Genomic DNA, 15658 nt, shown 5'->3' on the forward strand with positions numbered 1-15658 from the left:
GCGCGGGCCGCGGTCCGGCACGTTTCCCGGGAAGTTGCTTCCGCGCCGCCGTCCTGTCCTGCGGCGTTAAAAGCGTGGGAAGCGTGAGTTGGGCCTGGACCTGCCTGGGTGGGTCCGAATCCCAGCGCCGCACGCGCGGTCTTGCCACCTCCAGCTTGTTTACTCCGAGCTTCGCGTTCCCGCGGCCACACGAGGGTCCTTGAACTCATCTCGTTTGGCCGCGGTCGTTTAATGCGGAGCAGGCCCAGTGCCCCTCCTGTGGTGACCGTTTGACTCGGAAGGCGGGGGTTGTTGTCAAAGCCACACAACTGCTGATGAGTGGCCATGGCTGCTCCAAGTTTCGAGTTACTTCTGCCGTTCCAGGGTAACGTGGCAGTCTGGAGACAGGCAAGCCCTCTTCTCCGTGAGCTCTTGGTTCTTATGCACCAGCGGGTCTCACGGTTTTTGTTCTCAGGACTCCTTTGTCCTGAAAATCATCGAGAGCCTTAGAATCATTATATGACTTACAGCTGTGCACTTTATTAGAAATTAAAGCAGAAAATTAAAAACATTGAGGTAGAAAATAACTAATAAACACAGAACATGTTAACATAAATAACTTTAATAAATATTCCTAAACAAAAGAAAATAGCACAGGTGGCAGTGTTACTTAGTTTTGCAAGTCTCTTTACTTTATGGTGTTATGGAAGACAGCTGGATTCTCACACCCATTTTTTTTTTTTTTTTTTCTGGGGATCGAACTCTGAACCTTGCATTTAGAAGGCAGGTGGCAGCACCACTGAGCTAAATCCTCAGCCCCTCACACCCAGTTTTTAAAATTCAGCCTTGTCAGGTACCTTCCTGAAGCTTCTCCCAATTGTGAATGAAAGTGGAAAAGGCAAAGTTTTATGTTGCTATAAAAATGGTTTACACCCACAGACTTAAAGAGTCTCTGAGGTCCCCAAAGTTACCTGGACTACACCACTTTATGCACTATTGCTTCAAGCAAATGTCATCTTTCATCCTTAAAAATAACTTTCTCAGCATAGCAGCTTACTCTGCCTGCTGTCATACTGCTTTTTGTATCCATCTCCACTTCCTGCTGAGCAGGTTCCTTCTGTGTGGCTGATGGTCACCCTACAAGCACTGTCCTCTTCCATTGATGTAGCAGCTATCTGGAGACACTTGAAGTTAATGCAATATTGTTCATTAAGGACATAGATTAACAAGTTTTTCAATCTGGTATTGATAGTCTTTTAAATAAATGACAGTTGCAATTAAATATTAGCTGGTGATAGATTTTTGTTTTTCAAAGTAAAATCGGTTTAATTTTTCATTATAAAAGCATTATTAGCACCTGGCACAATGATGCATGCCTGTAATCCCAGCTACATGGGAGGCTTATGCAAGAGAACTGCAAGATCCTTTCTCAAAAAATACATTAAAAATGCCTGTAATAAAAAGTTAAAGACATACACAGTGATGTATGATACCCGATTTATAGCAGCACAATTAATAATCACAGCCTGTATGTCCATCAACAGATAATTGGATAAAGAATATGTGCTATTTATACCCAGTGGAGTATTACTCTGCCATAAAGAAGGATAAAGGAGTCATTTGTAGGAAAATGGATGCTCCTTGAGGCCATAAAGTTAAGTGAAATAAATCAGACATAGGCCAAGAAGGAAAAAAGATACTGTAATCCAGCATGGACAATGTTAAAAGACTACCTAGATTTAGTATAATTCTCTTACGTGTTTTATGTTTTTTTGCCTGTTAGTCTGGCTGTTGATCTGTATGTTATGATAATTTTATAAGGACTTACAAAGATCGAACTCTGAACCTTGCATTTAGAAGGCAGGTGGCAGCACCACTGAGCTAAATCCTCAGCCCCTCACACCCAGTTTTTAAAATTCAGCCTTGTCAGGTACCTTCCTGAAGCTTCTCCCAATTGTGAATGAAAGTGGAAAAGGCAAAGTTTTATGTTGCTATAAAAATGGTTTACACCCACAGACTTAAAGAGTCTCTGAGGTCCCCAAAGTTACCTGGACTACACCACTTTATGCACTATTGCTTCAAGCAAATGTCATCTTTCATCCTTAAAAATAACTTTCTCAGCATAGCAGCTTACTCTGCCTGCTGTCATACTGCTTTTTGTATCCATCTCCACTTCCTGCTGAGCAGGTTCCTTCTGTGTGGCTGATGGTCACCCTACAAGCACTGTCCTCTTCCATTGATGTAGCAGCTATCTGGAGACACTTGAAGTTAATGCAATATTGTTCATTAAGGACATAGATTAACAAGTTTTTCAATCTGGTATTGATAGTCTTTTAAATAAATGACAGTTGCAATTAAATATTAGCTGGTGATAGATTTTTGTTTTTCAAAGTAAAATCGGTTTAATTTTTCATTATAAAAGCATTATTAGCACCTGGCACAATGATGCATGCCTGTAATCCCAGCTACATGGGAGGCTTATGCAAGAGAACTGCAAGATCCTTTCTCAAAAAATACATTAAAAATGCCTGTAATAAAAAGTTAAAGACATACACAGTGATGTATGATACCCGATTTATAGCAGCACAATTAATAATCACAGCCTGTATGTCCATCAACAGATAATTGGATAAAGAATATGTGCTATTTATACCCAGTGGAGTATTACTCTGCCATAAAGAAGGATAAAGGAGTCATTTGTAGGAAAATGGATGCTCCTTGAGGCCATAAAGTTAAGTGAAATAAATCAGACATAGGCCAAGAAGGAAAAAAGATACTGTAATCCAGCATGGACAATGTTAAAAGACTACCTAGATTTAGTATAATTCTCTTACGTGTTTTATGTTTTTTTGCCTGTTAGTCTGGCTGTTGATCTGTATGTTATGATAATTTTATAAGGACTTACAAGATAAATGAGTGACTGATGCTGGCAAAAAAAGGGGCAGGGGAGAGGAAAAGAATTGAGGTGTGTTACGTATGTATACCAATTTCCCACAATGAATGTAATCATTATGTGTGTGGTTTTTTTTTTTGTTTTTTTTTTTGTGCGTGTGCAAGAGATGGAACTCAGGTCCTTGTGCTTGCGAGTCAGATGGCAGAACCACTGATGGCAAATCCCCTGCCCTAATCATTATGTACTGAAACATGTACTAATAAAAAGTTTTTTTAAAAGCTGGTAGTATAGCTCAGTGCAAGGCCTGGGTTCAATCCCTTGTACCACAAAATAAATACACAACTACCATATTGGGTGGAAAAATTCAAGCATGTTATAACCAAAGAAGGAAGTAAGACTAATTCCAAATCCATTAACAATTACCACTACATAGTAAATATTCTTCTAAGGATCATTGCATGAAATACATTTACAATACTTTAAATTAAAAATAAATTATATCTTTTAATTTATTGGTAACACTCATTGGTAACAATATCATATTTTTAATATCAGCATATGAATTTGCAGTTATTCAGCTTTTGGTATATATTTAAGTGACTGTTGTGTACCAGTGGTAGACAACTGCTTGCTTTGGATGATGATGATTTCTCACATAAAGACTTCAGGGATATTAGGTCAGCTAACAGTGATCTGACACCTTCATAAATAAGAGGTAAAAAGTAAATAGTGTTTGAGGGAGGAACATATAACTCATGAAGAGTTAAATGTGTTCAAAAGAGGGAGATAGAATTTCCTACTTTGAGAGAAGGAAAAGCATGGAAATGTGGCTTAACAATTGGAAAATTTTAGCATTAAAGATAAACATGGATTCTGTGAGTTGAGATGGCTTAAGCAATAGTGAAGATAAAGTTTGGGAAGAACAAGAGGCATAAGGAGGAAATAATGTGTAGCTTATTAATGATACTGTTTAAGTTCTTGGTACTATGCCCTGTACATGAATTATGTCATTTACTCTTCAGTACTAGGAGGTAGGTACTAAAACCTACCCTGTTTTAAAGAAAACTTAAGAAAATTGTCTAGAATCACACAATAAGTGATAGGAATAGGATTTGACATCATTCTTGCTTTTAAATGTATACTCTCTGTAGAGACATTTAAACATGCAGGAGTTGAGAAGCATTGTAGGAATCTGAGCTGGGATGTGATAAGGTCCGTGCTTTTAGGAAGATTAATTTGGCATTTGTCTATTTTGCTCAGTATGATTTCTTGCTCATATGTCAGTTATGACACGTCAGTTTAATAGTTAATGTGATTCTTATTTTACTGCACTCATGGTGCTAGTGTACTTATCTCCCTATCATCCAACATTTAGATTTTGGTGGTAAAATGTTTATCACTTCTGAGAGATTCATCTGAATAGACAATACCTTCTTGCATTTCTGTTTTCCATGTACCATATTTTAGGAGCAGCAAATGGATTTCTCATGGAAGTGTGTGTGGATTCAGTGGAGTCAGCTGTGAATGCAGAAAGAGGAGGTAAGAAATTAGAGAATGAGGGATAGTTGGGGTCAAATCCTTTTAAGGGTCAAAAAATGGATACTGTGAACTGACTTCAGAAGCCCTCATAATCTATAAGGATCCTACTAATTTTTTCAAAAACAACCAACTAAAAACCTACTGGAAAATTATGGTCTAGTCTCCTTCCTACCTATGCAGGTCACATTTGAATCATGTTCACAATCATGCACACTCATTAACTGGATTGTTATTGAACATAGTAAAAAATTTTAAATTTCTATTGGTTTAAACCTGGTTTTATAGGAATTTTGGAGTGTAGCTGAGTGGTAATCTTCTTGCCTAGCATGCACAATTCCCTGAATTCAAGTCCAAGCAACCCCCTCCCCCAAATTCAAATCAGAGACATTATTTTTACCCTAGTGTTTCTTTTATACGCGGTTTTAATAGGAAGTATAGGCATTTTTCATCACCTCATGGTCAGAAAAATTTAAATGTTTTTTTATTATGGAAAAGCTTCAAACATACAATTATAAAGTAGTATAATGGACCCTCAGGTCCTCATCACTCACCTTCAACCATTTTTCTTTCAACTCAGCTCTATGAGTGGGTGGGTATCTGCTTTTTTTTCAGTAAAGAGCCAGCAGTAAGTACATATATTCATCCTGGTTGGGCATTTTTGGCTTTTGTCATTTTTAAAATTGGTGCATTTTAGATATACATAATGATAACATCCAGCAAGGGAATTTGTACCTGTACATGATGAATCTTCTTTCTTGCCCATTCCCTTCTCCTTTAAGCCTCTCTTCTCCTCCTTATTTACAAAAGCTTTGTTTCCATTTTGTTCCTTCTGTTCTTTTTTTGTCTCATCCTTCACCCCCCCACTTGTTCCCTTTCTATTTCTCAATATTTATTATGCATTTTGGTCCTTATTTGCATTTTCAGTTTCTCACACCAGTGCAATATTTAAACATGTATCTGATTTATTTCACTTTAGGGTATGGTCTCAAGGTGCATCCATTTTGCTAGAAATATCTCAAGCTTATCTTTTTATATGGCAGAGTAGTGCTACATTGTCTAAAAAAAAATACATCTTTATCCCTTCATTGGTTAATGGGCATTTGTTTGGGCTGTTTCTGAGATTTAGCTATTACAAACTGTGCTGCTGTAAACATGGGTTTGCATATACTGATGTGGTTTGATACCAAGAAGAGGAATAGAGAGGTGTAATGGAACTTCTATTTTTTGTTTTTCGAGGACTCTCCACACTGATTTCCCTTGTGGTTGCACCAGTCTACACTGCTAACAACAATAAAGAAAAGTTCCTTTTCCCCATAGCCTGCCAGCATTTGTTATTGGTTGATTTCTTGACAACAGCCATTCTTTTTGGAGTGAGATAGAATTTCAGAGTTGTTTTAATTTGAATCTCTTGAATGACCAGTGATGTTGAACATTTTTCATATATTTATTTGCTGTTTTTACTTCATCTGAGAAGAATCTATTCATTTGAGATTCCCATTTTTGATTGGGTCTTTAAATTTGAGGGGTCTGATTTTCTTTTTTAGTTCTTTATATATTCTAGATAGTAGTGCTTAGGCTGAAGAACAGCTGGCAAAATTTCCCACACTCTGTGCTGTTTCTTCACACCATCAGTGGTTTCTTTTGCTGGGTAAAAGATTTTTAATAAGATGAGATCCTAGTTATTATTCCTTTCTCATATTTCCTGTGTGATCAAGGTTTTATTCATAAAGTCTTTGCCTATACCAATGTGTTCAAGAGTTCTACCTATCCCGTCACATTTTGTGTTTCGGGTTTAATATTTAGATCTTTGATCCATTTCAGTTTTGGTTTTGTGCATGGTGAAAGATATGGATCTAGATTCAATGTTTGGCAAGTGGAAAGCCAATTTTTTCAGCCTCATTTATTAAAGGTTATCTTTCTTCCAGTGAAGGTGTTTGGCTCCTTTGTCAAAGGTAAGATAGCTGAGTGTGTTTAGAGTTCTTTCTACATCTTCTAATCTGTTCTATTGATTCTCAGGTCTGTTTTTTTGTTTTGTTTTGTTTTTGCCAGTTCCGTGCTGTTTTTATCCCAGTAGCTTTGTAGTATAATTTAAAGTCAGGGATTATGATGCCTCCTGTCTTGTCTTTGTTGCCCAGAATTGCTTTTGCTATTCTGAGTCTCTTCTGATTGCAAGTGAAATTTAAGATTGTTTTCTCTAATTCTGTGAGATATGCTGTTGGTATTTTGATCAGAATTGCATTAAATCTGTATAATAGTTTTGGAAGTATGGCCATTTTCAGTATATTGGTTTTTATACAACAACAAGGAATATCTTTCCATTTTCTGATAGCCTCTTCGATCTTCTTTTTCAGAGTATTATAGTTTTCAGTGTAAAGGTCTTTTACTTCCTCCATTAGATTGATTCCTAAGTATATCATTTTTTTGATGCTATTGTGACAGTTGGTTTTTGCTTAATTTTTATCTCAGTGAGTTATTTGTCTACAGGAATGCTATTGAATTTTGAATGTTGACTTTGTATTTTGCTCTGCTACTGAATTTGGTTAGTAAATCTATTGGAGTTTTTGGGGGCTTCTATATAGGTTATCATATCATCCACAAATAATGATAATTTAAACTTCTTCTTTTCCTATCCTTCTTTTATTTCTTTCTTTTTTCTAATTGCTCTGGCTGCTGTTTCCAGGACTATATTAAATAAGTGGTGATAGTGGACATCTTTTCTTGTTCTTGATTTTAGAGTGAAAGCCTTCAGTTTTTTATCCCTTTCAAATGATTTTGGCTGTTGGTTTGTTGTAGATGGCTTTTATCAGATTAAGATATTTTCACCACCTGCCTCGCAAGTGTAAGGTCCTGAGTTCAATTCCTGGTACAAAAAAAGAAAACAACAACAACAACAACAAAAAAAACAAAACAAAAAAGCATAAACAGATTGAGATAAAGACCATCTATTCCAAATTTCTGTAGGATTTTTATCATTCATGTACATTAGACTTTGTCAGATGGTTTTTCTACATCTATTGAGATGATCATATAATTTTTGTCTTTGGCTCTGTACATATAACATGAACAGGGTATAGTTCACATAGTATGAACAGAGCCAATTCACTTATTGACTTGTGTATGTTGAAATATCCCTGCATCCCTGGGATGAATCCTACTTGGTCATGGTGCATAATCTTGATGATATGCTGCATTCTGTTTGCCAGTATCTTATTGAGGATTTTTGTGTCTGTGTTCATTAGGAGATTGGACTGTAGTTCTCTTTTTTGCTTGAGTCTTTCTCTGCTGTTGGTATTAGGGTAATGCTTGCTTCCTGGAATGAATTTGGGACTATTGCTTTCCTTTCAATTCCACTAAAGGATTTGGGAAGTAGTGGCATTAGATCTCTAAATTTCTTGTAGATTTCAGTGGTGTATCTGTCAGGGCCTGGGCTTTTCTTTATTGGTAGGTTTTTTAAATTACATCTTCAGTTTCATTGGCTAATATAGATTTGAGTCTACTTTTTTATAAGGTTGGTTAAGGGTCTGTCAATTTTATGTAATCTTTCAAAGAACCAACTCTTCAATTCTTGTGTTGTTTTCTTAATCTGCATTGCATTAATTTCTGATCTTTATAATTTCCTCCTTTGTATGAGCTTTGGGCTTGTCTCTTTTTCTAGAAGCTTAAGGTTCAACACCTCAAGTTGTTTATTTGAGCTTACTCTGTTTTTCTGATATGGGAATTTACCACTGTAAATTTTTCTTGAAGGACTGCTTTCATTGGGTCCCATAACTTCCTCTATGTTTTATTGACATTATCTTGAATTATAGAAACTGTCTAATTACTTCTTTATTTTCATCTGTGACTCATGGGTTGTTTAGGAGGGTGTTATTTAATTTCCATGTGTTTATGAAGTTCTTGGGGCTTCTTTTGCCATTGACTTCCAATTTCATTGCACTGTAGTCTGATAATATGTGTGTGGTAATTTCATTTCTTTTGCATTTAAGCAGTTCTATGGACTAGTATGTGGTCTATTTTGGAGAACATCCCATGTGCAGCTGAAAAGAATGTATATTCTGATGTTGTGGGGTAGAACACTCTGGATTTCTGCTAAGTCCATTTGTTTAAAAGTTTGGTTTAGTTCTGATATTTATTTGTTGATATTTTTGTCTAGTTGATCTATTTGTGAGAGTAGGGTATTAAGGTATTCCCCATTATAATTGTGGTTAGTGCTTATTTGATTTTTCATGTCTGTTAATATTTGTTTTATATAGTTAGGTGCTCTGTTATTTGGTGCATGCATATTTATGATTGTTATCTCTTCCTCCTCAATTGTTCACTTTACAAGAGTGTAATTGCTTTTTTTGTCTCTCCTAATCAGCTGTCTTGAAATTTAATTTGTCTGCAAATAGAATAGCTACCCCTGATTTTTACCAGGTTCCTGTCACATGGGGTATTGTTTTCTATCCCTTGATTTTCACTCTATGCATTTCTTTTTTAATTAAATGTGTTTTTTTTTTAGTTGTTTTTTATTTTTTGGTATCGGGGATTGAACTTGGGACCTTGCCCCTGCGAGGCTGGCAATATGTGTTTCTTATATGCAGCATATTGTTGGATCTTGCTGCTTGAGCCTTTCTGCCAGTCTGTTTCTTTTGATTGGTGAATTGAGACCCTTTATGTTGATGGTTATAACTGATATGTATTTACTTATCCTTGTCATGTTATTATCCTGGTGCTGTTTCCTCTTTTTTTTTTCCCACCTCTAATTACTTGCCCTGTGAGGTAGATTCATTCTCTTGGGGTTCTTGAAGTTGTTCTTGAAGTCCTCATTATTTCTTTCTAGGATATGCTTCAGAACATTTTGGAGTCCTGATTTAGTGATCATAAATTTCTTCAGGTGTTTTTTGTTATGGAAGTATCTTATTTCTCCATCAGTTTTGAAAGATAGTTCTGTGGGGTACCTCAATCTAGCCCAGAGATTTTTTTTAAGGCTTGAAATGCTTTACTCCTTGCGCTCCCTGACTTGAAGGTTTGTTTTGAGGAATCTGCTCTTATTCTTTTGCATTTTCCTTACAGAAGATTTGTTTATTTTCTCTAACAGCTTTTAAGATTCTGTTCCTTTGTTGAATTTCTAGAATCTTAATTATTATATTCCTTGGTGTAGATTTTCTTCATCATGGCTAATTGGAGTTCTATATTCCTCCTTTATCTGTATGTCAAATTCTTTTTCCATGCTTGGGAAGTTTTCTGCCTTTACTTCTGTAAACAGGTATTTTTTATGTCTTTTGTGCTATCTCCTGCTTTTTCACTGATCAGTCTTATGTTATTCTTCAGCTGTCAGATTGATTTTTCATGATCCTTTGATATTTTTAAGAAATCTTTCTTTTCATCATCATTAACTGCAATCTTATCTTCTGTACCTAATATTCTGTCCTCACATTGGCTCATTCTGCTGCATATATTTTAGTAGGATTTTTAATCTTTGGATATCTTTTTGAATCTGTTTCATTGATACATGGTTTCCGTTTTCCTAAACTCCTCTATATGCTGTTAGAGACAGCAGAAGTCATTTTACATTTTCCTAACATTTTGTAGGTTTTTAGATTATTTGCAAAAGTTTCTGGGTCAGTGTCACTTAACATGTTTCTCTGACTGCTATATTTCCTGTGAAGTTATTGTTAACCCAGAGTCTTTTTTTTTTTTCTAGTACCAGGCATCGAACTCAGGACCTTGCACTTGCTAGGCAGATGTGGTGGCACTGAGCTACATTCCTGGTTGTGACTCAAAGTCTTAATCAGATTCAGAGTTGAGTTTTGACAAAACTACTTTATAGTCAACTTCCTGTTGTGTTGCATCAGGAGGGAATCTTGTTTTTTTCTATTTTATGATGTTGGTTAAGCAGTTAATTCAGTTGTTTTAGTCTTTTGTAAAGTTTCCAAGTAACTTTTCACCTAATAATTTTAGCAATCCATATTTTAGAAGGGGATACAAAAAAATGACATGTTAAGTCTACCATTTATTTTTTTATCTCTTAGCTGGAATATACCTATAAACAACAACTTTTCCTAGTGAACTGTTTGGTTATGCTAGATTTAGTTTGTACTAGAAAAGAAGAATAAATCCTTGCTTCTTTCCCCTTATTTACTTAAAAAATTTTTTTATTGGTATATATTCTTTACCCTTGTTTACTAGTATTTAGAGTAATAATTTTTCTATTCTCCCATGAATTCTTTTGTTATTATGAACTTAGATTTAGACATATTTTATGTATTTTAATCCAGTATAGTTATTTTGCTTATTTATGTTTATAATGTCTTCTCTTTGGCCAGGGAGAGCCTCTTCAAGCTACCTCCTGAGACCTTTGTACATGACCTCGGCAGTCATGCTCTTGAAATTGCCTGATTCTTCAAATTATCTTTACTCAAAAGTAACTAGAGTTTTAAAGGCTTAGAATAATAAAGACTGTTGAGGAAAAGATAATGTTATTTTCTTACCAATGATGAGCCAATGTTTCACTGTAGTCTCTCCAGTTATATCTTTATTCTAAGTCACTTCCTTGTGCATGACAACCCTATAATACAGAACTTTAAGATAACTAGCTTACCTTCAATTCACTCTTAAATTTGACTTTCAGAAACATAATATGGGTTGCAAAATATAGTTTAGATAGCCGCTGTGTCTGTTCTTTCTTCTCTTCCCTCTCCCCCACCTCTCTCTCCCCCCTTCTTTTTCTTTGTGGTATAGCTGGGGGTTGAAGGGATTGAACACAGGACCTTCGTACTGAGCTTTATTCCCAGTGTGCCTCCCCCATTTTGTTTCGTTTATTTTGAGACAGGATTTCCTTAAGTCACTAGATTGTTCAGGCTGTGCTCAAACTCATGATCTCCTACTTCAGCCTCTCAGAGTGCTGGGATTACAGAAATGCATTATTACCATACCTGGCAATGTCTTAGACAACTTCTAAGACTTTGTACTTAGAAAAATATTGTAAGCCATTTGCTGTTTATTAAGAGCTTTTAAAAAAATTGTGCTGAAGTGTTTTTTATTTTTTTTATTACAGGAGCTGGTCGGATTGAATTATGTTCTGGTTTATTGGAAGGAGGAACCACACCCAGCATGGGTAAATGCCTGTATTTCAAAATTTTTCTTTTATATAGAGCCAGGAAAATTGATTATCAGTCTCATTTGGGTCTTTTACTAATGCAATCATTAAAGATACTATGAATAGGGCCCAGGGATTTAGCTCAGTGGTTCCACTTCCTGCCTCATAAGCACAAGATCCCAAGTTGGATCCCTGGTACAAAAAAAAAAAAAGAATGCTATGAATATGTATCAGTTGGAAATACTATGGTTTCGGTAACACAAAGATTTCATCATTTTTTTCCCTCTAGCATCAAAAAGTTGGAAGTAAGTAGCTGCTGTATTATACTGATTTAGCTGCTCTGCAGTAAAATCAGTAACATCTTTCTTATTTATTTCTGAAAAATATTTTTGTTGGCTGTCAAATTCTAGGTTGACAGTTGTTTTTTTCTTTCAGCTCCTTGAAGATGTTTTGCAGTATCTCCTTGCTTGTGTTGTTTCTGAAGAAATCTATCGTTCATATCTTTCTTTTTCTCTCTTTATCACTTTGGTTGCTTTTAAGATTTTTTTCTTTGTTCCCAATTTTGAATAGTTCGATTATGATGTACCCGAATGTGGTTTTCCTCATGTTTCTTAGACCTGTGCTCTTATAATTTCCATCACATTTGGAAATTTTCAGCAATGTCTTCCATTCCCTCCTTAAGAGACTTCAGTTATGTTTGTATTAGATTGCTTGAAATTGTCCTAGAACTTACTGAGAAGCTACAATTAAGAAAAATCTTCTTTCTGTATTTTATTTTGCATATTATTTCAAGTGAACTCATCTTTCCTGCTGCAATGTTTAATCTGTTAATCTTGCCTGTATATTTTTCATCTCATACATTGTAGTATCTAGATATTTGAATTTTTGTATCTCCCATGTGTTTTTTGAATGTTTTTGGAGATATAGAACGAAATTATAATAGTTGTTTTAATGACTTTGTCTGCTAATTATAACATCTATACAAGTTCTGAGTTTGTGTAATTTGATTGACATGTTTTATTTTCCTGACTAGTCATTTAATTTAAAATATATTATGAATTTTATTGGTTACTGAATGTTTTTGCATTCAGATATATCTTTTTGAGCAGTTAGGTTACTGGGTACTGGGAACATTTTGGAACTTTCAGGTCTTTGGTTTGGAAGGAGGGTGAAACTAGTTCCTATGACTGTCTTGACGGAAGTCCCTGTGTGAATGTTTTACTCTAGAGTTACACTACTCTGCTACTGATATTAATACTGATATGCTACTGGTATTGATGTAGCATTATTTAGTGTAAAAATTTTATATATTTAACAGCCCTTTGGAATCTTCTCACTAAAAAAGGCAATCTCTGGCCATTCTATAATCCCTAGAATTTATCTGTATATTAGAGTGTAGTCTGTTTTTTGCAACACCAGTTATTCATTGCTTGATATTGGGCATATTTATATTCTGTGCAAAACTAAAGTTCTTTTAGCAGGGAAAAAAGATTCATATTTGGTAAACAAAAAATTGTCACAAATCTTGTACTGTTGAGTGTTTCCAAGTTGACCACATTGTGTCATATGCAGGTACTTTTGTTCAAATGTCTCTGCACAACCACAAATAGATAGAAGTTTTCTACCTTTCCAGTATCCCTTTCAAAAATAGGTTTTTCTAAATTTCTTATCCAGGAAGGGAACATAAATTTTGGAAACAAGTAATATTTATATAGGGGATTTTAAATACAGCTGTAATCAATTAGAAAAGGAGAAACTTGGTCCGGGGAAAAGTACTCATAGAACATTGAGCCTAGTAGGTACTACACTTCAAATGTCATAACCAATAAAAGGGTTCTGAGTCAGAAGGATTTTTGTTGGGACAACTGAGAAGTGCTTCTATATTGCAGTATCTTCATTTTTCTAAATTGCTCCTTTTAATTCTTGACTTCCCTATTGCTTACTTTCTACCAGTACATACATTTTTTTTCTTAATGTCCTTCCCTTTATATCCATTTTCTCTGGTTTCCTCAGTCAACTCTTTTGGATGTAATTACAAGAACAAATGTACAAATGTACATGTAATATTTTATTGACTTTCTGGACCTTTTAGCTTGCATTTGAATTTTAGTTTGCTTTCTGTTCTTATAGGTGTTCTTCAAGTAGTGAAACAGAGTGTCCAGATCCCAGTTTTTGTGATGATTCGGCCACGTGGAGGTGATTTTTTATATTCAGATCGTGAAATTGAGGTGATGAAGGCTGACATTCAGCTTGCCAAGCTTTATGGCGCAGATGGTTTGGTATTTGGGGCACTGACTGAAGATGGACATATTGACAGAGAGCTGTGCATGTCTCTTGTGGGTAAGAATTTGTGTTAAGATGATTATATTTATGCTCCCAAAGCAGAAAAATATCGCAAAATTGATTTTTCATTCATACCTGCAGACACTTAACTTTCACATCCTGTTTTAAGCACTACTTATTTAGATGATCTATAGTAACCAAGGAAAGCTCAGAGCTTTACTACCAGAACCTCCACCCTGAACATCTAAATTAACTATGCACTGTTTAAAATAGGTAGGATGTGTCTGCAGGTGTGACTGAGAAGTCAGTTTTGTGATGCCTATCTTGGCTCCTTTAACTACTATCCGTAAAACTTTCAAAAGTAATTGCATCAATGAGTATGGAGAGAAGGGGCAAAGATAGAAGCAAGCTTTTATATTACTAAGCTAAAGTATTTCTTAAGATCCTCAGAGGGACAAGTAGTCGATATAATGCTCTTTCTAGTTGCCAGAAATTTTACTTGGTGCCCTTTAAGGTGGATGACAATCAAAATAAGAATTTAGTGGAAAGATAAAACTTGAATTTATAAGGCTGCTATTCTGTTTTTATTTTGGTTCACATTCTTTACTTCTTAGGAGAAGAAAGTATAACGTTTCAGCTAATATGGAAGATTCTATATATAGTAATTAATGGTGGCTTTTCTTTTTCTCCCATTAGTTATATGTTTGTGATATATAATAATTACATTTAGCCAGGTGTGGTGGCACACACCTCTGATCCAGCACTTGGGAGGCTGAGACAGGAGGATCACCAGCAGTTTGGAGTCAGCCTGGGCTACATAATGAGTTCAAGGCCAGCTTGATCTACATAGCAAGGCCCTGTTTTGTTTTTGTTTTTTTAATTACATTCATTTTAGGTAATTGGAACATACACATACCACATCTTAATCATTTTTAGCTCCCCTTCCCTTCCCCATGCTCCTGTCTCCCTCCACCTCTAGATGCTTTTTCTATCTCCAGAGTCCCCCTCCCTGTTCCCTGTCACCTATTTGGGTTGTGTTTAGTTTTGTAATTCAGGTTGGCCTTGCACTCACTATGTAGCCCAAGCTGGCCTCAAGCTTGCAGCACTCATCCAGCCTCAGGCTCCCGAGTGTTCAGTGCAGGGATTATAGGCATGTGCTATTACACCTGGCCAATCATCTGTCTTTTATTTTGTTCTTTATTTATACTTTGGGTTTATCATAGAATCCATGTAATATTTAACATTCAGTGTCTGTTTTATTTTACTTAGCATTAGGGTTTTATGGTATATCCATTTTTGTACAAATGACTTAAATTCATCTAGTATGGCTGAGTAGTACTCTATTTGTGCATCTGTACCACCTTTTCTAAATCCATTTATCTGTTGATGGGCCTCTGGGCAGCATTTAAGATTTAGCTTTTATGAGTTGTGCTGCTATAAACATGGTATGCATGTATCACTGTAATAGGATGTCTTTAACTCTTTTGGGAATATAATTGGAAAAGATTTTGCTAGGTCAAAAGGAATTTCTATTGTTAGCTTTTTGAGGAATCTCCTCCATACTGATTTCCATAGTGGTTGTACTAATTTACATTCCCACCAATAATGTAGAAGGGTTTCTTATTTTCCCCAACCTACCAGCATTTTGTTGTCTGGAATAAGGTGGAATCTCAGTGTTGTTTTGATTTGCATTTCTCTAATGGTCATATATTCTGAACATTTTTTCATGTGCTTATTGACATTTGTACTTTTTTTGATTGATTAATTTTTGAGACAGAGTCTCACTGTGTAATTCATGCTGGTCTTGAACTCACTGTGTAGCCCAGGCTGGCCTCAAACTTGCAGGATCCTCTGTCTCAGCCTCCCAAGTGCTGGGATAACAGGTG

The 15658-nt window shown here is 35.6% G+C and overlaps 1 protein-coding gene across 1 annotated transcript in view; it reads left to right on the forward strand.

The window, feature by feature from the left end:
- Positions 1–2: 2 nt before the first annotated feature.
- Positions 3–15658, forward strand: part of Cutc (cutC copper transporter) — a gene marked incomplete at its 5' end in the record, with an annotated part of 29439 nt that continues 13783 nt past the window's right edge. The window contains 4 exons of the mRNA XM_010638529.3: positions 3–108; positions 4340–4411; positions 11448–11507; positions 13620–13829. Of these exons, the coding sequence (XP_010636831.2) occupies positions 3–108; positions 4340–4411; positions 11448–11507; positions 13620–13829 (448 nt within the window). The remainder of the gene's footprint in view (positions 109–4339; positions 4412–11447; positions 11508–13619; positions 13830–15658) is intronic.

Source organism: Fukomys damarensis, unplaced genomic scaffold (genome assembly GCF_012274545.1).
Source record: "Fukomys damarensis isolate Sample0158 unplaced genomic scaffold, DMR_v1.0_HiC HiC_scaffold_8, whole genome shotgun sequence".
NCBI classification, from domain to species: Eukaryota; Metazoa; Chordata; class Mammalia; order Rodentia; family Bathyergidae; genus Fukomys; species Fukomys damarensis.